This window comes from Gekko japonicus, unplaced genomic scaffold (genome assembly GCF_001447785.1).
Source record: "Gekko japonicus isolate JY-2015 unplaced genomic scaffold, Gekko_japonicus_V1.1 scaffold3919, whole genome shotgun sequence".
Taxonomy (NCBI): domain Eukaryota; kingdom Metazoa; phylum Chordata; class Lepidosauria; order Squamata; family Gekkonidae; genus Gekko; species Gekko japonicus.
In genome coordinates this window covers 6,386-28,187 of record NW_015172136.1, presented here as the reverse complement: position 1 = coordinate 28,187, position 21,802 = coordinate 6,386, and the positions used below count along the sequence as shown (strand labels likewise).

The following is a 21,802-nucleotide window of genomic DNA, read 5'->3' as shown; positions in this document are numbered from 1 at the left end:
TTTGGGTAGTGAAGGGCGGGGTATAAATCCAATCTCTTCTTCTTCTCTTCTTTAAAGCAGTATCTTGTCAGTAGAAAATGCTAAAAATGGACATTCTGGCTTGATACCATGGCACAGAAAATTCAGGTCTAAAGCAGGATTAAACTATCTGTTACAAACTTCTTCAAAAGAGAATTTATATAGTAATTACACTAATGGAAGCTGATCTTTAAACATGCTGTCGCGGCTCAGGTGGGGTGTCACCTGACGCTGCCACCACTCTGGATTTAGGATCCCTTGAGAAGGCCCAGAGCACCCTCCCAAGACCTTCTGACCTCCCTTTTGGCTGAAAAACAGGCGTGAGGACCAGGCAGAGTGAACAATGAAAATAGTTTATTTTATAGGTCAAACAAACAAGGTGCAGAATAATAACAGTAAGTGGGTGAAAAGAAAAGAAATCAAATGCCCTAACGTGTCTAAATATATACTGTCCCTAGCTCACTATTCCAAGTGATACTAGACTACTCACCCTTCCCTCAGGATGAGGGTCTCTCCCCTGCAGCAGCCTTCCTTCTGGCTCTGCCCTCTGGGAAAAAGAAGCGCCCTTCCTGCTGCACCAGATCTTTTATTCCAAGCCCTCCTCTTTTCCTATTGGTCAATTTTGGCTCCAAAACCTCTCAGGGGCTTCTGGGAGTTGTAGGCCCAGCCTCACCTACTGCTAGCCAGGCTCCCTGGGCCTTGTAGGCCTCTGGTGGCACAGCCCAGATCATGACACATGCTCATACACAGTATGAAAATGATGTATCATACACATCTTTAGAGGATACTAAATGTTTCCCTCATAATCCAAAAAGTTCTGCACGTTCTCATGTCTCACTGGCACAGCTGCAATTAACATTTTAGCTGTTTTAAGACACAGCACAGGCAGAGAATGTCTTATCTACCTTAAGAATCAACAAGCAAAAATTCTGTAAGTATGCAAGAGATTTTAAAGGTGTTGATGCAGACTATACAGAAGAAGAAGAAGAGGAAGAAGAAGAAGAGGAGGAAGAAGAGGAGGAGGAGATTGGATTTATACCCCGCCCTTCACTACCCAAAAGTGTCTCAGAGCGGCTTACAAACTCCTTTCCCTTCCCCTCCCCACAACAGACACTCTGTGAGGTGGGTGGGGCTGAGAGAACTCTGACACAAACTGCTCTTTCAGGAACAGCTGTGCCAGAGCTTGTGACTGACCCAAGGTCACATCAGCAGGTGCAAGTGGAGGAGTGGGGAATCAAACCCGGTTCTCCCAGATTAGAATCCACACACTTAACTACTACACCAAACTGGCTCCTATTACTATTTATGAGAAATTGTATTAATGTAATGAATCGTGTAGGTAGGTGGGGCTGAGAGAGCTCTGACAGAAACTCCTCTCTTTCAAGAACAGCTCTTATCAGAGCTACGGCTTGCCCAAGGTCATCCAGCCAGGTGCAAGTGGGGGAATCAAACACGGTTCTCCCAGATTAGAGTCTGCGCACTTTAACCACTACACCAAACTGGCTCACCATGTATAACATGTTAACACTGACAATAAAAGAAGCACAATTAGCCTGCAGGAATAAATTCAAAAGGCAATAATGCATGTTCCATTTGCTTCCATAAAAACTTAAACCGACAAAAATCACTGGAATCCTGAAGTTATACCTGAGCCTTGCCATATACCACCTTCAATTGGTACAACAGCTATGGGTTTGGCTCCACCTACAGGAAACAGGATGCAGAAGGGGAAAAACAGTGTCTTCGCCAATAGATGTACTTTCTTCCCCCCCAATATAATTTATTCAATTTTCAAAATTCCAATAATAACGAGCAATAACAATCGTTTACAAGATGTGTATGTAAACTTAGCATAAAAGAGAGGATTTTTCATAATCTTAGTGTTGACATCGACCGTTACCATAACTGAAGAGGGTCTATTATCTCTGGTATCGTTCCTTGAGAAACTAGATGGGATCGGATCGGTAGCCTTAAGTTTTGGCTGCGAATAATAATAAAGCAATTCTTTTTCTTTGTACAGTGGATAAAGCAGTTTCATTTCTAAGGTTCCAGAGTATAGATTCTGGGTTCTTTTTTTATAGTGTGACCACATATACCCCTAATTTACTCTAATATTTCATCCCAGAAGGGTGCTATGATAGGACATTCCATCCAGCAGTGGATGTTAAGTGCCATTCTCTTTGCAATTCCTCCACCAGAGGGAGTTTGAGTTGTGTGCGATATGAGATAACTGTACAGGGATCAAGTACCGTTTAATCACAATTTTAAGATTTTGTCGTTTCAGAGAGAGTATAGAGGATTTGTTTTTGCAGGGATTCCAAATGTCTAACCGCCTGTCTTCGTTAAGATCTGTTGTGCATGTTTTTTTTGCCAATATTTCCTGGTCTGTTAATACTGTGTTTTCTTGCAAGGATGCCAACAGATGTACTTGACCATTTTTCCACTTTAGGATTGACGGCGTTGGAAGAAGCGGCACCTTGTTAGTTGTGACTTTCTTCCAAATACAGCACAAATGCCAGGTAAGGCATCAGAGTGCAAAGTCCTGCTGCCAATGAGCGGTTGCCCTGTAACCAGATCTGTAGGATACCTGTTGCCAATACTCACACCATTCCCTCCATAGGAATTTTAGGGTTGAATTAATTCTGTTTGAGAAGACATTACGGAAGTGATAACGGTATAGGATTTGTGTTAGATCGCGCTAACAAAGGACTCTTAGAGTGATTCAGCAAGTGATTCAGCTTTATTGGAAGTAACGAACAAGCACTCAACTCAGTAAGAAACCAGAACAGAAAACAGTGGGAGCTTATGCTCCTTTTAAACATAACCGGGCTAATGTAGCCACGCCTATTTACAAATAACAACCAATAAGATTGCTTGGTTAAAGACCAATGAGAAGCTTTCCCTCGCAGGGGAACAGTTCAGTTCTGATTGGTCGCTGTTACAAAGCGACCAATAGGAAGTTCGGTCAGAGGAGCCCTGGCTTGGCTCGAAGCTTAACATGGGTGTCTAATGAGGCGATTCATGTAACTGTGCCAATACATTACAATTTGATTATTCAGCCCAGTCCGTTTCCGTTATTTGGTTGTGAAGTTTTTTTTTCCTGTGAATCATTTCCACTGTTTTCAATCCAGCTGCACCTGTTACAAGCAAACCTGGGGCCAATGGCATGATTAAAATATTTTTAAATGAAGTGATGATCAGAAATGTGGAATGGCTTACACGTATCGCCTCGGTAAGGCTGCACTTGGAATTGTTTATCTGGTTTATTTTTACATGTCCACAGATTGGTTTTGCCGAAATCCACATTGAACGTTAAACACCCTATTGCATTTTGAAATCATCCCCAAACTGTTTGGCTGAACCAAACCAGATTGATAAAAATAGAACCAAGAAGAAGAGCTGGATTTGGTTAGAAAAAAGACAGAAATTCTATCAGAGAGAGTTAGCCTTTGGGAAATAAAATTCAATACATCACACCAAGTCAGCCAAAGTCAGGCAAAGTGGGCGGAGACAAAATAAGTGGGTGGAGACAAATAAAATGAATTTCAATAGAGAGAAGTGCAAAGTCCTACACTTAGGTACAAAAAAAATCAAAGGCACAGATATAGAATGGGAGGGACTTGGCTTGACAGCAGCACATGTAAAAGTGATCTAGGTGTTCTGGTTGATCACAAGCTAAACATGAGCCTGCAATGCGATGTGACTGATAAGAAAGCGAATGCAATCTTAGGATGCATTAACAGAAGCATTGTGTCCAGATCACGGGAGGTGGTTGTTCTGCTCTATTCCGCTATGGTCAGGCCTCACCTGGAGTCCTGTGTCCAGTTTTGGGCACCACATTTTAGGAAGGATGTTGACAAGCTCAAGCATGCCCAGAAGAGGGCAACCAGGATGGTGAGAGGGTTGGAATCCAAGTCTTAGGAGGAAAGGCTGAAAGAGTTGGGTCTGTTTAGCCTGGGAAAGAGAAGGCTTAGAGGAGACATGATTGCAGTCTTCCAATATCTGAAGGGCTGTCATGTAGAAGATGGAGCAGATCTATTCTCTCATGCTCTGGACTGCAAGACTAGATCTAATGGGTGGAAATTACAAGGGAGTTGTTAACAGCTGAATATCAGGAGAAACTTCCTAACTGGTGAGAGTGGTTGAGCAGTGGAACAGACTGCCTCCAGAGATGGTGGTGGATGCTCCTTCGCTGGACATTTTCAAGCGGAGGCTGGACAACCATCTTTCAGATATGTTGTAGGGCTATCTTTTGGCTATGCTCCTGCAGAGTGCAGGGGGTTGGACTAGATGACCTGCAAGGTCCCTTCCAACTCTAACATTCTGATTCTATGGACATGCTTTAACAAGTTAAAATACTTTCTTTGCTGGATTAGGTCATTTGAGATCGTCCACATCTCTCCTTACATTTGTATCGCTGACCTGTCACTCCAATGGTGTGCCAATCCAGTGGCTGCGTTGCTGGAGTCCTACCCACAGAAGGGGCGGCCAGTGTCTCGGCCTCAGTGCCACGCAAGGTCTCTCCAAGATGGTGGGCGGGAGCTGACCCAGCTCCGCCCAGAGAGACAAAGGCTTCAAACACGCAGCCTGGCCCAAGCAGGCCTCGCCGGAGCGGCAGAAGCCCGATGGCCAACATCGCCCGGGAACGTGCGGCCAGAGAGCAAGAGGTGGAGGCGGCCCACTCAACCATGGGGGACCGCCAGAATATGTGCCGGGTCACGCTGCTTGCCTCTTTGTGGCGCTGGCGGCAGCAGCACCCGGCTTTCCTCGCACCTGCCCCTGGCATGGTCTCTCCAAGGCGGCGGCCGGCAGCCGACCCCGCTCGACCTGGAGAGACACAGGCTCAGAGTGAGCAGGCCGGCCTGAGCACACCTCGCCGGTGCAACAGAAGCCCAGCGGCCGCCCTACGCATGCCCGGGAAACGTGCAGCCGGAGAGCGAGAGGAGGTGGCGGCGCTCTGAACGACAGAGGGGTGCCAGAATACTTGCTGGGTAATGCCACTTGCCTCTTTGCCGCGGCTCACTCGGAGCAAGCTGAGGCCATGTGGAGACGGTGGCGCCAGCTCCGCACACCTGCTGTGGGGGGGGGGCTTTCTAGAGCTCATTGTATTGCTTTTATAAAACAGGCTTTGCTCCTAGTATCTCATAAGGGAAACTGGGAATGCTGATCCCCCACCATTCAGCATGTTTGTCACCTGCCCTTGCATACAGCAAAAAACCTATTTCAGAAGTTTAATATGCAAAGTAAAACACGCAGAGAATGATAAGCATTTATTGCAGTTGCCTAATGAAGAACATAAGAGAAGCCAATGTTGGATCAGGCCAATGGCCCATCCAGTCCAACACTCTGTGTCACACAGTGGCCAAAAACACCAGGTGCCCTCAGGAGGTCCAGCAGTGGGGCCAGGACACTAGAAGCCCTCCCACTGTTGCCCCCCCCAAGCACCAAGAAGACAGAGCATGCCTTGCCCCAGACAGTGTATTCCATCTATAAGAACATAAGAGAAGCCAATGTTGGATCAGGCCAGTGGCCCCTCCAGTCCAACACTCTGTGTCACACAGTAGCCAAAAATACCAGATGCCACCAGGAGGTCCAGCAGTGGGGCCAGGACACTAAAAGCCCTCCCACTGTTGCCCCCCCCAAGCACCAAGAAGACAGAGCTTCCCTTGCCCCAGACCGAGAGTCCCTATCTATACCTTGTGGCTAATAGCCACTGATGGACCTCGGCTCCATATGTTTATCTAATCCCCTCTTGAAGCCGTCCATGCCTGTAGCCGTCGACACCTCCTGTGGCAGTGAGTTCCATGTGTCAATCACTCTTTGGGTGAAGAAGAACGTCCTTTTATCTGTTTTAACCCAAAGGCAGGATAATAAGGATGTTTACCTTTGGCTTAAGTCCCTGACTTTAACAAGGGAGAACAAAATGGAAGATTGATTAATACACAGAAGGGCTGAACACCTCACGAAGCAAACCAGTAACTGGACTACCAGGAGTAAGAGACCAAAGCTGTCAGCCAACACAAATGCAACTGTGGTTAGGGATTTACTCGTCATCACCTACAGAACAGGTTGTATGCACTGCCCTTGATGCCTACAGCTGTGACTAGGTACGAGATACGCACGAAGCCTTCTGTATCATAGGCATGTGGAATGATATTTCTGAGGAACGAAAACACTAGCTAGAGGGGAGATAGAAGAAGAGGAAGAAGAGGAAGAAGAAGAAGAGGAAGAAGGAAGAGGAAGAAGAAGGAAGAGGAAGAAGGAGGAGGAGGAAGAAGGAGGAGGAGGAAGAAGGAGGAGGAGGAAGAAGAAGGAAGAAGAAGAAGGAAGAAGGAAGGAGGAAGAAGAAGGAAGAAGAAGGAGAAGAAGGAGAAGAAGGAGAAGAAGGAGAAGAAGGAGAAGAAGAAGAAGAGAGTGGATTTATACCCCGCCCTTCACTTGGAGTCTCAGAGTGGCTTACAAACTCCTTTCCCTTCACCTCCCCAGAACAGGCACCCTGTGAGGTGGGCGGGGCTGAGAGAGCTCTTGACAGAAACTGCTCTTTTTCAAGGACAGCTGTGCCAGAGCTTGTGACTGACCCAAGGTCATCCAGCAGGTGCAAGTGGAGGAGTGGGGAATCAAACCCAGTTCTCCCAGATTAGAGTCCGCGCACTTAACCACTGCACCAAACTGGCTCTCAGATTGAAAAACAACAATGGTGATGTCGAGTGGGAAAAGGCAAGAGCATCTTACGGAACAGAAGATTCTATCAGACTTCGAACCGCCTATTTGGAAGACCGAGTAAAATCTAAAACATGGATTCCCCCAAGGATGCTAAATGTGAGGAGGAGAAAGCAAAGCAAGCTGTGGTTGTCGGCGTACCAGATTCTATATAATGCAGAATGGTCTTCGCATAGAATAATTTCTTCAAACAACTTTGAGTGTTTCCTGGTAGATTACCGATTCTGCATTCTACTTAAGTATATGAAGAAATCTTTATTTAGAAGATCTATGTCCCATCATTCTAATTATAAAGCACTTAGGGTGACATAAAAGGTAAAGGTTTCCCTTGCTCGAAAGCCAGTCGAGTCCGACTCTAGGGTTGCGGTGCTCATTTCTGTTTGAAAGCCGAAGAGCCAGCGCTGTCCAAAGACGTCTCCGTGGTCATGTGGCCGGCATGACTAAACACCAAGGCGCACGGAACACTGTTACCTTTCATAGAGATTAAACAGAGAGCTCTTCCACCAGGCCTTTGGAGCCGCCACCACCATCACTGCCACTACTAGTGGTGTGGCTAACAATAGCAACAAGTGACAACTGCAGTGGAAGCCCTGAGCCGCTGATCCCGGCGTCTACTGCCCGTCTGGGTCCCCCCTAACTGAAGCAGACCAACAGAATTAGAGCAAAAAACTGGAATTTGCTAGCACTTTAACATCATGTTTGATTTTAACATTGTTTTTATATTGTTGTATTACTGTTTATAGAGCTGCGGTGGCTCAAGTGGTTAAGACGCTGAACTGCAGGCTGGAAGGTCGGTAGTTCAGCAGTTCGAGACCCGAGTGCCGCATGATGGAGTGAGCACCCGTCTCTGGCCCCAGCTCCTGCCAACCTAGCAGTTCAAAAGCAAGAAATTGCAAGTAGATAAATAGGTACTGCTTTGGTGGGAACAGCGTTCTGTACGCCTCGGCATTTAGTCATGCTGGCCACGTGACCACGGAAACGTCTTCGGTCAGCGCTGCCTCTTCGGCTTGGAAACGGAGATGAGCACCGCAACCCTAGAGTCGGACTGGACTGGCTTTCGAGCAAGGGAACCTTTACCTTTAGAAGAAGAAGAAGAGATTGGATTTATACTCCGCCCTTCACTTGGAGTCTCAGAGCGGCTTACAAACTTCTTTCCCTTCCCCTTCCCCACAACAGACACCCTGTGAGGTGGGTGGGGCTGAGAGAACTCTGACACAAATGGCTCTTTTTCGAGGACAGCTGTGCCAGAGCTTGTGACTGACCCAAGGTCACATCAGCAGGTGCAAGTGGAGGAGTGGGGAATCAAACCAGATTAGAGTCCGCGCACTTAACTACACCACCAAACTGGCTCCTATTACTATTTATGAGAAATTGTATTAATGTAATGAATCATGTTTTATGTATTCTGTGAACTTTTACTCTGTTGTAAGCCGCCCAGAGCCAGCCTAGGCCGGATGGGCGGGATAAAAATCAAGAAAATAAACAAACAATTAACAAAATAAATACAACAACTGCACCAAAATATTTTCTTTTTACAAAACCCAAATAAGTGAAACAGCAGCAAATAACATTCCTTCCCTAGCCCATCCAGATTAATTTAAAAACTCTGGAACCATTAAAAAGAGCCACGGTAAAAAATAATAATAATAATAATAATAAAAGCACCAGCATCCTCCAAAGAATCTTCAGTTTAATTACTGAAAATGTGATTCTGCGAGGAAGCACATGTCTGCATGCATGCAAAAGGGCTTTTCTCAATACTTTATTAAAGAACCGTATGTACACCTTTCACAAACTGGGAGGGGAGCAGGCTTCCCTGCTCTAACAAAAAACTCCCAAGCTTCACCACATGCAAGCAGTCCTATATAAAGAATTAACAGTTCACAGTCCATTTTTTCAACTAAGACTCTTTCAGATTCCTTGAGGAACTTCTTTCTTTCTCTCTTTCTCTCTCTCTTTTTCTTGAATGTGTTTGTTCACTGACTGCACGAAGAGATGAAAGCATTGCTGGGTGGACTTCATCCTTCTGTCCAACACATCCTTCCATACTTGGTTACTGATCAACTCTTGAAATCACCGTATTCCAAATTCAAGGCGCTTCTTCCTGGCAAGTTTATGGATATATCTGTGGTTTCCTGAACGTCTCATTCGTAATACTCAGTCTGGTTAGCCTTGCCCCGTAATAATCTATAATGTAACTAGATCCATCGGAGGGTCCCACGATCTGGAAGAGAAAGCAGTTCAGGGAACGGCATCCATTTTGAACAGAGCAATGCCACAGAAAAGTCCCCGCCTCCCTTCCACCGGCAGTGAGACATTTAGTTGTTTTAAAGATACTTATCAAGCCTCTTGAATCTTAGGATCTAAGGCGGGGCACAACATTATAAAAACAAACATTAAACAACAGATACAAAAAATATATATTAAAAACCAGGGCTATTTTTGGGCAGGAACGCACAGGAACAGAGTTCCGGCTGGCTCCCGAGTTGGCCACACCCAGCAGGAACTCATTAGCATAATAGGCCACACCCAACAGCAGAAACTCATTAGGATTGGCTACATTAGGGGTGTGTGGCCTAACATGCAAAGGGGTTCCTGCTACAAAAAAAGGCCCTGGGTTTTGACAACAAACAAGGTAAACAGAATAAGAAGCAAAAGGTGGGTGTGGCTGGATGAGCACACTTCTGGTAACATGGGGGTGTGGCCTAATGTGCTAATGAGTGGTGCTGTCAGGGGTGTGGCCTAATATGCTATTATGTTTCTTCTGTTGGGTGCGGCCTATTATGCTAATGAGTTCCTGCTGGGCTTTTTCCACACACAAAAAGCCCTGTTAAAAACCAATCTGAAAACACCTTTGGCCAGGCTCAGGCTGCCCCCAAAGCTCTCCTGAATAACTCTTGTCCTTCAGCCTTGCCGAAAAGCCAAACAATGTAGAAGAAGAGATTGGATTTATACCCCGCCTTTCACTACCCGAAGGAGTCTCAGAGCGGCTCACAAACTCCTCTCCCTTCCCCTTCCCACCACAGACACCCTGTGAGGCAGGTGGGGCTGAGAGAGCTCTGACAGACGCTGCTCTTGAGAGAAGAAGAGATTGTATTTATACCCCGCCCTTCACTACCCAAGGGAGTCTCAGAGCGGCTTACAAACTCCTTTCCCTTCCCCTCCCCACCACAGACACCCTGTGAGGTAAAAGAAGAAGAAGAGATTGGATTTATACTCCACCCTTCACTACCCAAAGGAGTCTCAGAGTGGCTTACAAACTCCTTTCCCTTCCCCTCCCCACGACAGACACCCTGTGAGGTAGGCAGGGCTGAGAGAGCTCTTGCCAGAAACTGCTCTTTTTCAAGAACGGCTCTTGTCAGAACTACGGCTTGCCCAAGGTCATCCAGCAGCTGTGAGTGGAGGAGTGGGGAATCAAACCTGGTTTATTATTTATTTATTTATTTATTCAAATTTATAGCTCACCCTCCCTGCAAGCGGGCTCAGGGCGGCTCACAAACAGGGCAACATATGCCAGTAGTTCAAACAATAAAAACAAGATAAAACCAACATTTACAACAACATAAAGTGCTCTAGATGTTACAAAAAGATCTTCAATCACAAGATGGTATCTGTGGCCCCCTGGGAATATTAGTCTCAATTCAGTGGTATGGGTTCCACATGATATTATAAATAACTTATCACAGGGTCATCATACGCCCCGATGCTACCTAACCCAGTTGGTGGTGGTGCGGCAACAATGGTGCAATGATGATGATGCAGTAGTGGTGGTACAGTAGTGGCGGTTCCTACTCAAAAGCCTGGCGGAAGAGCTCCGTCTTTCAGGCCCTGCGGAACTGAACAAGGTCCCGCAGGGCCCGGATCTCCTCCGGGAGCTCATTCCACCAGGTAGGAGCCTCCACCGAAAAAGCCCTGGCCCTGGTTGCAGCAAACCTGGCCTCCTTGGGGCCTGGGATCACCAGGAGATGTTGCGTCCCCGACCGTAGTGCCCTTGGGGGAACATATGGGGAAAGGCGGTCCCTTAGGTATGTCGGACCCTGGCCATATAGGGCTTTAAAGGTAAGAACCAGCACTTTGAAGCGAATCTGGTACGCTATTGGTAGCCAGTGGAGCGCTTTCAATGCGGGGTGGATATGCTCCCGCCTAGCGGGGCCCATCAACAGCCTGGCTGCAGCTTCCAGATTTGCGACAAAGGCAGCCCCATGTAGAGAGCGTTACAGTAGTCTAACCTCAAGGTGACCGTTGCGTGGATCACTGTGGCCAGGTCATCGCGGTCAAGGAAGGGGACCAACTGCCAGGCCAGCCGAAGATGGCAGAAGGCCGACTTGGCGGTGGCTGCCACCTGGGCCTCCATAGTTAAGGAGGAGTCCAGGAGCACTCCCAAACTCCAAACCTCCAGCGCTGGCACCTAAGGTGCCCCATCGAAGGTCGGGAGAGGGAGCCCCAACCCTGAACCGACCCGACTCAGGCCCAGGACCTCCGTCTTCGCCGGATTTAGTTTCAGCTGACTCAGTCTGAGCCAACCAGCCACGGCTTGCCACGCCCAGTGAAGATCTGGGCTAGAGCTAAACTGGCCGCCCAGCATCAGATAGATCTCCCAGATTAGAGTCCGCGTTCCTAACCACTACACCAAGCTGGTTCTCACACCAAACTGTGACATCTTTTACTGGAACAAACTGTTTGAAATTATAATTTGGTATGGAACTACTCTTAAGAGTTTGTGGAGTGACTCATAAGTAGATAAGTATGTTACACTTGATTGTCCTGATTCACACATATCGAGTCTATTCACAGATAACATCCAAATCATAGTTTGTCTAACTGTGCCTGAACTGCAGGCCTGCACGTTCCAGTCTCTGGCTCTTGAATTTTGCTCTCCATTTCCCATTTCTTGACAAATCGTCATTTACCTTTTACATGTGACTCAGAAAAAGAACGGTTTAGCTTGGAACGAAAACTGCCATTCCAATTGGACTCTGGCTGATGGCTCTGCTTTCCAGGAAAACTATCGGTTGCAAGATGTGAAGGTTCAGGAAACGTTACGTCTAAACTGATTTGATAAGGCCACCAATCTTCTACAAGTTGGGCTTCCACGGCAGTATGTCAAGCAAAGTACATATGTATCCACTTTCCTGAGTCAGCTCCAACAGCCTCCTCTGAAACTGCCATAACGTGGTAATAATAATAGTGGGAATCAAGGCCATTGTCTATTGTCAGTTATCAATGCACTTCCAACTCCACATTCAGCTTCTTCTGTGTAGAGATGTGGGAAAATTCCAAGGACATTGTGTAAGGAAATTCACTGAAGCTTTATGTACAAACCAGCTCTTAGACAAATAGAAGTAAATAACTAAAAGCCAATACAAGTAAAAACAAAATGCCAAGATCTGGAAAACACCCTACTGTTCAAAAACACTTTTCTTCAACATAGTTTCATTTGACATAAAGCTGCCCTACCTAAAAAGCTGATCTCTGCAGTACAACTTACACATTTAAAAAGGTTAATTAGCATTCAAAATTTGTATAATCTATTCCTTGGCAGGTGTTTAAAGTTCATCTCTAAAACCTAAGGAATTCATTTCTGTTCAAGGGAAGACAGTTTAAACTATTTACAGACAAGGGGGGGCTTGCCCAGGCAAGCCAAAAGAAGGCATGGGGTGTGGCCTAATATGCTAATAAGCTGTGATGTCAGGGGTGTGGGCCAATATGCTAATGAGTTTCTGCTGTTTGGTGGGGCCTATTATGCTAATGAGTTCCGGCTGAGCTTTTTCTACAAAAAGAGCCCTGGTTGAAACTATAAATATTTGACAATATTTGCATGCAATTCTGGGCAGCTTTAACTCTTAATTTCACCATAATCTTTTACTTCTTCCCCTTTCAACTTTATTTCTTCACTGTAACACGTGTATGGGAAAATGGGAAGGGTAAGGGATACATTTAGTCATAAATGAATATTATTTTTTTTCTTATTTAACCAAGTTCAAAAACAAATAAAATGATGACAGAAAAACAGGCCAGTATCCAAAGAACAGTAAACCATTATTTTATTTTGGAAACCAAGAAACAAACTCAAAACAAGCAATGGTCTACCATACATTAGAGCAAACCACTTCAGAAAATGAAGGGAGTTTTGACAGCCATTTTTCGAATGAGAGCCTGCTTTTCCAACATCCAAAATTCTACTGGCTTCGCTCAAGTCTTGCATGTGTGTCTAGGCTGCTATTTTTAAAAATTCTCATACAGTGAACTTACCTGCATTGAAATCAGAATGAAATCAATCAAGCTACCAATTCCACAAAACCCCACTGTGCAGAACTTCAACAAACCTGAGGAAAAAAATTACAATTATTCTATTAAACAGTTGCACATAAAGCTTCAGAATGCTAGTTTCAGCACATATAGACATCTCCTCTTTCTAATATTATAGGCTGGATCCTGCCTAGTTTTACACAAGTGCAAGGAGGTGGGGGTTGATATTTTCAATTCCGCCCTCCCTTGGCAGCCCTAAAGCATCCCGTAAAATGATGCTCCTGCGAGATCATAGAATCATACAATGTTAGAGTTGGAAGGGACCTTGCAGGTCATCTAGTCCAACCCCTTGCACTCTGCAGGAGCATAGCCGAAAGATAGCCCTACAACATACCTGAAAGATGGTCGTCCAGCCTCCGCTCAAAAACGTCCAGTGAGGGAGCATCCACCACCATCTCCGGAGGCAGACTGTTCCACTGCTCAACCACTCTTACAGTTAGGATGTTTCTCCTGATATTTAGCCGGTAACGACTCCCTTGTAATTCCCACCCATTCGATCTAGTCTGGCAATCCGGAGCAAGAGAGAATAGATCTGCTCCATCTTCTACATGACAGCCCTTTAGATATTTGGAGACTGTAATCATGTCCCCCCTAAGCCTTCTCTTTCCCAGGCTAAATATGCCCAACTCTTTCAGCCTTTCCTCGTAAAACCCTTCTCAGTTTTTAATGTGTATGTCAATGGGGTTCTGAAAACCATCTTGATGAAGTGACATTACAGGAAGCCAATGGAGCGTATCAGTGATTTTTAATGGGTTTTTCTATGTCCTGAAATGGCCTATAATGTACTACCAAGACAGAAAGCTAGCTATTCCTTTATCTTCTTGACCCTGGTCAGTTTACAAGGTATAATTCAAGCAGTTGTCATTCTTGAGGCCCGATCATTACACATGTTTTCTCAGAAGTAAATCCTACCATGTTCATGAGTGGTTTTTTTTGGGGGGGGGGGAGACTTAGGGTGACCCTGGAGGATTCTCAAGGCAAGAGACCGGAACACCTAGATCCCTTTCACATGTGGCTTGACATCAGCTCATGTGAAAGGGATCTGGGTGTTCTGGTTGATCACAAGCTAAACATGAGCCTGCAGTGCGATGTGGCTGCGAAGAAAGCGAATGCAATCTTAGGGTGCATTGACAGAAGAAGCATTGTGTCCAGATCACGGGGGGGTGGTCGTTACACTCTATTCTGCTATGGTCAGGCCTCACCTGGAGTCCTGTGTCCAGTTTTGGGCACCACATTTGAGGAAGGATGTTGACAAGCTCGAGCGTGTCCAGAAGAGGGCAACCAGGATGGTGAGAGGGTTGGAATCCAAGTCTTAGGAGGAAAGGCTGAAAGAGTCGGGTCTGTTTAGCCTGGGAAAGAGAAGGCTTAGAGGGGACATGATTGCAGTCTTCAAGTATCTGAAGGGCTGTCATGTAGAAGATGGAGCAGATCTATTCTCTCTTGGTCTGGATTGCAAGACTAGATCTAAGGGGTGGAAATAACAAGGGAGTCGTTACCGGATAAATATCAGGAGAAACGTCCTAACTGTCAGAGTTGTTGAGCAGTGGAACAGTCTGCCTCTGGAGGTGGCGGATGCTCCTTTGCTGGACGTGTTCAAGCGGAGGCTGGACAACCATCTTCCGGGTATGTTGTGGGTATGTAGGGCTGTCTTTCGGCTGTGCTCCTGCAGAGTGCAGGGGGTTGGACTAGATGACCTTCAAGGTCCCTTCCAGCTCTAACATTCTATGATTCTATGATGTCCAGAGGTGGTTTGCCATTGCCTACATCTGCATGGTGACTTGGTATTCCTTGGTGGTCTCCCATCCAAAACACGAACCAGGACTGACCCTGCTTAGCTTCTGAGATCTGATGAGATCTTACACCCTGTACATTATCACAACCAGTAACCATACTTAAAGATAAAGAGATACTCACCTAAAGCAGGATATCCTAGATAAAACCGATCTGCTCCCAACCAACCAAGAAATAAAGACAGAGTTACTGCTACTTTGTAGGAATAACCATTTCTAGGAACAAAAACAAGAGGGGGGAAAAGAGTTGAAATTATTTATTAAACCATCCTCATTAAATTAATTTGCAATGGCTTTCAGTCGCTTACTTAACAAGAAAATTCACTTCAGAACCTAACTGCTTCACAGCTTGGTCAGATGGAAATTCAGCCATGCCTATACACCAACAACATATGACCCGAAATACATACAAGGAGCAAATGTTTTCAGAATCAATATTGGCAGTACTGCTCTATTTGTAATTAATTAATGCAATATGGACATGGAAACATCTATTTAGGCTTGAACAGTCTCAGGCTTGATTATCCTTCTAGTTCAAACAGAAAGTGAGTCTTGCTTCACATGGCCATTTTACAGGATGAAAACAATGGGAGCTGCCAAACCACACTAGCAATGAGAATAATTCAGAAGAGAAGAAGAGGAGATTGGATTTACACCCCGCCCTTCACTCGGCGTCTCAGAGCAGCTTACAAACTCCTTTCCCTTCCCCTCCCCACAACAGACACCCTGCGAGCAATGTTCCCTCTAAGTTACGGAGTCTTGTGAGCCAAAATTCTACTTGGTGAGCTACTGGCATTAAAGTTGTGAGCGAGCGATTTGGCTGCTGCATAAATCAGTTTGCTCTGGAGCCCTCCTTCCTGAGCAAAGACAAAAATGTGTGAGCCGGAGGCTAAAAAACTGTGAGCTAGCTCACACTAACTCAGCTTAGAGGGAACACTGCCTGCGAGGTAGGTGGGGCTGAGAGAGCTCTTTCGAGAACTGCCCTTTCAAGGACAGCTCTTGTCAGAACTACGGCTTGCCCAAGGTCATCCAGCATCTGCAAGTGGAGGAGTAGGGAATCAAACCCAGTTCTCCCAGATTAGAGTCCACACACTTACCCACGACACCAAACTGGCTCTCACTACACCAGACATTCATACCCAATTCAGTGATTCTATACTTAAGCACATAGGCTATTTACAGACTTTTCAAAATGCAGAGTGCCACAGCCTATACACACTGAACCATTCCACAGGCACAACAGATTTTAAAGAAGGCAACAAGTCACACTTTACAGGTAGTCCATGAGTTGGAAATGTAAAAAATCCCTGTTTAGAGATCTAGACCTATTTTTTCATTCCGTATTCCTTTTCTCCCTACAGCATACGAGATTCATCAAGCAGCACTAAGGAAGTTGAACAAGACCAGGGGTCATTTCCTGCAGGAGCGCACAGGAGCAGAGCTCCAACAGTAAGGAGCCCAGGGGGCGGGCACAGGCAACAAGCCCCACCCCCTGCTCCTAGCAGCCCTCAGTTAGAGCAAGAAGCAGCCAGGTAAGTTGCAATTGCTGGTGTGATCGCACCACTTCTTTGCCGCGCTGCAGGATCATCGTGTGATTGGCACCTGCCCCCTAACCACGGGACCTCGAAGGGACGTCTGATCGTGCAACCGCGCGTTATTTTCCTCCGGGGCAAACAGCCACACTTCCCCCCCACATTTTCCAGCCCGTATGACCGGGGCCGAGGATTGGCTACATTAGGGGGGGTGTCGCCTAATATGCAAAGGAGTTCCTGCTACAAAAGAGCCCTAATACAGAAGACCATCCAGTGTAAGAAATATGTGGAACCCCTTTCCACTTGGTGAAGGCCCCAGTCTTTACCACACATGGGAATGTACGGCAAAATGTGACAACATGGTTTTTCATAATACACTGAACTGGCCATGTTATCAGTTAGCTGTCTATGTGATAGAGCTCAGAAAAAAGAAGACTGAAGAACATTTCAAAATAAGGGAAGCTAAAGCCTATAAAATATTTTATACTTAAACACTCCTAGCCAGTGTGGCAACATTTCATACTGATATAATTGGAGACACCGTAGACTGAGTACATATTGAGCACAATTATTCACGTACACATTCCTGCATTCGATGGGTCTGTAGAATCCAATTCCTTTCCCAGTAAACTGAGTTTCATTTCCACTGAAATCCTTGCATGTAATATTTGGTGCTGGATGACAGGCAACTGAGGGGGGAAAACAAGAGTTATGAGACCAATACATTACAACGTCCTGGGTTGATCTCCACAGGAAGACCCCACAGCACAAAACTGAAGAAACAAAGAATGTGCATATTCTCAAAACACTCAGCACAAAGGAGCGGCTATTGCTGGCTCTAGCACAGTTAAGATTAAGTCTGCTGTATAGAGTCTGTCTCTTGTTAGTTGTTTCTAAAGTTTCAGAAATAGTAGGGGGGGGTGTTCCTTTAACTCCTGAATCCATTCTACTAACGTTTTGGCCTGACCACTCCTTTTCTCCTTTGCGTAGGGATCTCATTTCTCTCCTGCTAAAGGTAAAGGTAAAGGGTCCCTTGCTCGAAAGCCAGTCGAATCCGACTCTAGGGTTGCGGTGCTCATCTCCGTTTCAAAGCCGAAGAGCCAGCGCTGTCCGAAGACGTTTCCGTGGTCATGTGGCCGGCATGACTAAACACCAAGGCGCACGGAACGCTGTTACCTTCCCACCCAAGCGGTCCCTTATTGATCTACTTGCAATTTCTTGCTTTCGAACTGCTAAAAGCTGGCAAATCAGTATTAGCTCAATTATGGAAATCTAGGAAAATACCCTCACTTAAAGTATGGTTCCAGAAAGTGTGGGATATAGTTATTCAGGATAAAATAGCCATACAAATATTGCTGATGGAGACCCCAGGTTATAAAAATAATTTTGTGGAAAAGTGGTATCCTTTTATAGATTATGTAAACAACAATCCCTCTGTGGAATGTAAAATATCTTCAAAATATCTAGAATTTATTTTGCTTTAGGTCTGTTCCTAAAATATGGAATGCAAATCTAGGTTTTAGTCGGTGTATGTATATGTCTATATAATGTAATTACGTTATGTTGTTGCTGATATGTTATGGTTGAATATGTTAATAAATGTTAAATTAAAAAACTAAGTCTGCTGAAAAATACTGTTTTACAGATCACCATAAAAAGTAACAATTGTTAAATATCCGCCAATAATATGACTAGTTTATCCTAAACTGACCGTCGTGGTAAGAGGGATATTATGCTCAACAAAAATCAGCCTCATATCTTGGACACTGGAATGTGACATAGGTAGAGATGTAAAATTTCCAAAACTTTTGAAGCTCAGAAAAAGAAACATTTTTCCCCGCGGGAAAATGGAAATTTTTAGAAAAAATAAAACATTAAAACATTAAAAAACATAAAAGCTATTCTAGTAACAAATTCAGCAGAAATGGGCACCGACTAGAGATGTAAAATTTCTCGAAATTTTGGTTTTTCCGGTTTTTTAAGGGGAAAAAATGGAAATTTTTGGAAAAATTGAAAAAAATGCCACATTAGTACTTCTCTTTTTCTCCCCGAGATTGAAAGTCATTCTGTTACTTTAGGAACATAAAATATGACTATGGACATTTTTACTTGGCATGAAATTATCACAACTAGCATATTAAAAATATAGTGTATCCAAACAGTTATTACAAACGGAATACCCACCACACACGCAAAAACAAAACTGAAACCTTCTTCTTTTCTTGTGACAATAGCACCTCCTAAAGGAAGAAATGCTTGTCCTCAGTGCACAGAAATTAGATCAATCTGATACCATACATATTTTTTAGAAACGATTTGGAAAATATTTGAACACCTTGTCCTAAAATATTTTATTCATCATGTTAAAATAAAACGTTCCATAATCAATTCTTTTCTTTTTTCAATTTTTTTGGAAAAAAACAAAAAAGGCTTCAGGGAAAAAACAGGGGGGAAACGTTCCCCCCCCCCGAATTTTTCTAGGTTTTTTCCCAGGCCTTCACATCTCTAGACATGGGGCAAATCCTCAATAAATTGTTGATCGGAGGAGCAGCTGAAGCTGTCAAGATTCACTGGAAAAAGGCCTACAGCAAAAGGTCGATCCAGGAGGGCAACCGTGTTGGTCTGTAGCAGGAGAACAAATTTTGAGTCCAGGGGCACCTTTAGGACCAACAAAGGGTTTCAAGGTATGAGCTTTCGTGTGCAAGGAACACTTTTTCGAATATACTGGAATGGAAGGTAACTAGGGGGCTGTCTGTGTGCAAGAAAACAACTGTTGGCCTTATAGCCTTAGCTTGTTATTTAGTTTTGTCTTTGCATATCTTAAAAACATCTTCGTCATGTTACATGTTAATCTGCTGTTCAACCTGTCTATACGTTTGAACTGTTACCTGCCATTCCAATGTATCTGAAAAAGCGTGCCTGCACACGAATGCTCATACCTTAAATAAACCTTTGTTGGCCTTAATAGAGCCACTTGACTCAAAATTTGTTCTATAACAACAAAAGGTATGCACATCCTATCATGGAAAGTGAACAATACCATACACACACTGGCCACCCCCCGGTATTAATTCCTGAAGGGCCTCATAATCCATCATTTCATAAAAGAATATAATCCATTTATCAGGAGTGTATACTCTTACCACAGTTTCATCAGACAACATGCAGTTCAAAAAGCATCCGATCCCCATCGTCCTTACCGTATGCAGTATGATTTCTACAGTTCTCGGCTTCCTGAGTGTCATTGTCTATTTTAGGATCATCACAAATATATGTTTGAATAATTAAGGGAAACAAATGTAAACAAATTCCTGAACAAGTGCCCAGCACTAGCATCACAGTAAGTTTTTCAGCAACCAGAAATTTTACATTGACCAATAGCCTTTTTCCTTCTCAACACACAAAACTTGCAGCTGTCCATACCACTGGAACAAACATTACATCTAAGGGCTTGGCTAGATGACCAAAGAAACTTAACTGCTGCTATTTTTGTCCCCTTTTCCTCATTACAGCTCAATAGACAGAACACATGACAGGATATCAGGACACTACTGTGGTGGTAGCCAATGATGTCGAGAAGGAGGAGGAGGAGAAGAAGAAATTGGATTTATACCCCGCCCTTCACTACCCAAAAGAGTCACAGAGCGGCTTACAATCTCCTTTCCCTTCCCCTCCCCACAACAGACACCCTGTGAGTTAGGTGGGGCTGAGAGAGCTCTTGACAGAAACTGCTCTTTGTCAAGAACAGCTGTGCCAGAACTATGGCTTGCCCAAGGTCATCCAGCAGGCCAAAAATACCAGGTGCCATCAGGAGGTCCAACAGTGGGGCCAGAACTCCAGAAGCCCTCCCACGGTTGCCCCCCCCCAAGCACCAAGATGACAGAGCATCACTTGCCCCAGACTGAGAGCCCCTATCTATACCTTGTGGCTAATAGCCACTGATGGACCTCTGCTCCATATGCTTATCCAGGGCTCTAGTCGGGGGGGAGCTCTCAGGTACGGAGCTCCGGAAGAGAACCTCTAGGGGGCGGGGCGGTCACGTGGTGAAGCCCCGCCCCCTTCTTTACCCCGCCCTCTGCTTCGATCCTCATTCCGTTTGGGAATGAGGATGAAGCAGGAGGGTAAGTAGCCGGGCCTTCTGACACACTTCCGGTGATGTCAGGGGGTGTGGCCTTCTGTCACTTCCGGTGATGTCAGGGGGCGTGGCATATGCAAATAAGTTATGCTAATGAGTTATGCTAATGAGCTCCGGCAGCTCTTTTTCTACAACAAGACCCCTGTGCTTATCTAATTCCCTCTTGAAGCCGTCCGTGCTTGTAGCCGCCACTACCTCCTGGGGAAGTGAATCACTCTTTGTGAATCACTCTTTGGGTGCAGAAGTCCTTCCTTTTATCCCTTCCAACCCGACTGCTCGGCAATTTCATGGAGTGCCCAGGAGTTCTTGCATTGTGAGAAAGGGAGGAAAGGACTTCTTCCTCCACCTGCTCCATCCCAGGCATCATCTTATAAACCTCGATCGCGTCACCCCCTCAGATTGGATTCATACCCCGCCCTTCACTACCCAAAAGGAGTCTCAGATCGGCTTACAAACGCCTTTTCCCCTCCCCAAAAAATGTTCCCTCTAAGCCGTGGAGCCTTGTGAGCAAAAATTCTACTTCGTGAGCTGCCGGCATTAAAGTTGTGAGCGAGCGATTTGGCTGCTGCATAAATGAGTTGGCTCTGGAGCCCTCCTTCCTGAGCTGAGACAGAAATGTGCGAGCCGGAGGCAAAAAAACTGTGAGCTAGCTCACACTAACTCAGCTTAGAGGGAACACTGCTACAGACACCCCTTGTCTCCGTTGCAAAGCCTGTCATCCCCATAGTATCCAGGGGCTTTTGCATCCTCGCAGCTTCAGGATATTGGCCGACTCGAAGATCCTCACACTTCAGCAACGGCGGGTCGCCTCCCTCCACGCTCCGTGCCGTGAGAGCCGCCACCCAGACGGCGCCCAGGGACCAGAGAACGGCCGCCGTCCCTTTCTTTCCCCGGCTGCCTGAGCACGGCTCCCCGTGCCGGGCAGCCATGTTAGACAACAGACCCCATTGGTCAGCTGACACCCTCTCGACCTATCGAAGAGCGCCGACGCCTCGCGGAAAAAAAGAAACCAGGAAGAGGAAGTGCCGGTCTCCCACGGAAACAGCCGTCGTTTGCCCGTAACAAAGATGGGCTCCGATGTCGTATGGCTTTGAAGGGGACTGAAGGCGGACATCCGCCCTCTCTCGGTGAAGGGCTAGGGAACCAGGCTCCCTTAGTGATAAACCTCGATCCCGTCACTCCTCACCAGTGTTCCCTCTAAGCTGTTAGTGTGAGCTAGCTCACAGTTTTTTTAGCCTCCAGCTCACATATTTTTGTCTCAGCTCAGGAAGGAGGGCTCCATAGGGTTGCCAGCCTCC

At 45.6% G+C, this 21,802-nt stretch overlaps 1 protein-coding gene across 2 annotated transcripts; it reads right to left on the bottom strand.

Annotated features, from left to right (window-relative positions):
- Nucleotides 1–8,301: 8,301 nt before the first annotated feature.
- LOC107118656 (TM2 domain-containing protein 1-like) lies at nt 8,302–21,455 on the bottom strand. Of its 2 annotated transcripts, XR_001482771.1 has the most exons (7): nt 21,265–21,455; nt 19,570–19,638; nt 16,950–17,058; nt 14,962–15,053; nt 12,991–13,064; nt 11,649–11,991; nt 8,900–8,962 (listed from the first exon to the last, which is right to left on the bottom strand). XR_001482771.1 is itself a non-coding variant. In XM_015421018.1 (6 exons), the coding sequence occupies exons 1-6, from the start codon at nt 21,431–21,433 to the stop codon at nt 8,852–8,854; spliced, it is 624 nt and encodes a 207-aa protein (XP_015276504.1). In that variant the 5' UTR covers nt 21,434–21,455; the 3' UTR covers nt 8,302–8,851. The 2 variants fall into 2 exon arrangements, 1 of the variants encoding a protein (XP_015276504.1); XM_015421018.1 differs by lacking the exon at nt 11,649–11,991 and having other exon boundaries at nt 8,302–8,962.
- Nucleotides 21,456–21,802: the final 347 nt, after the last annotated feature.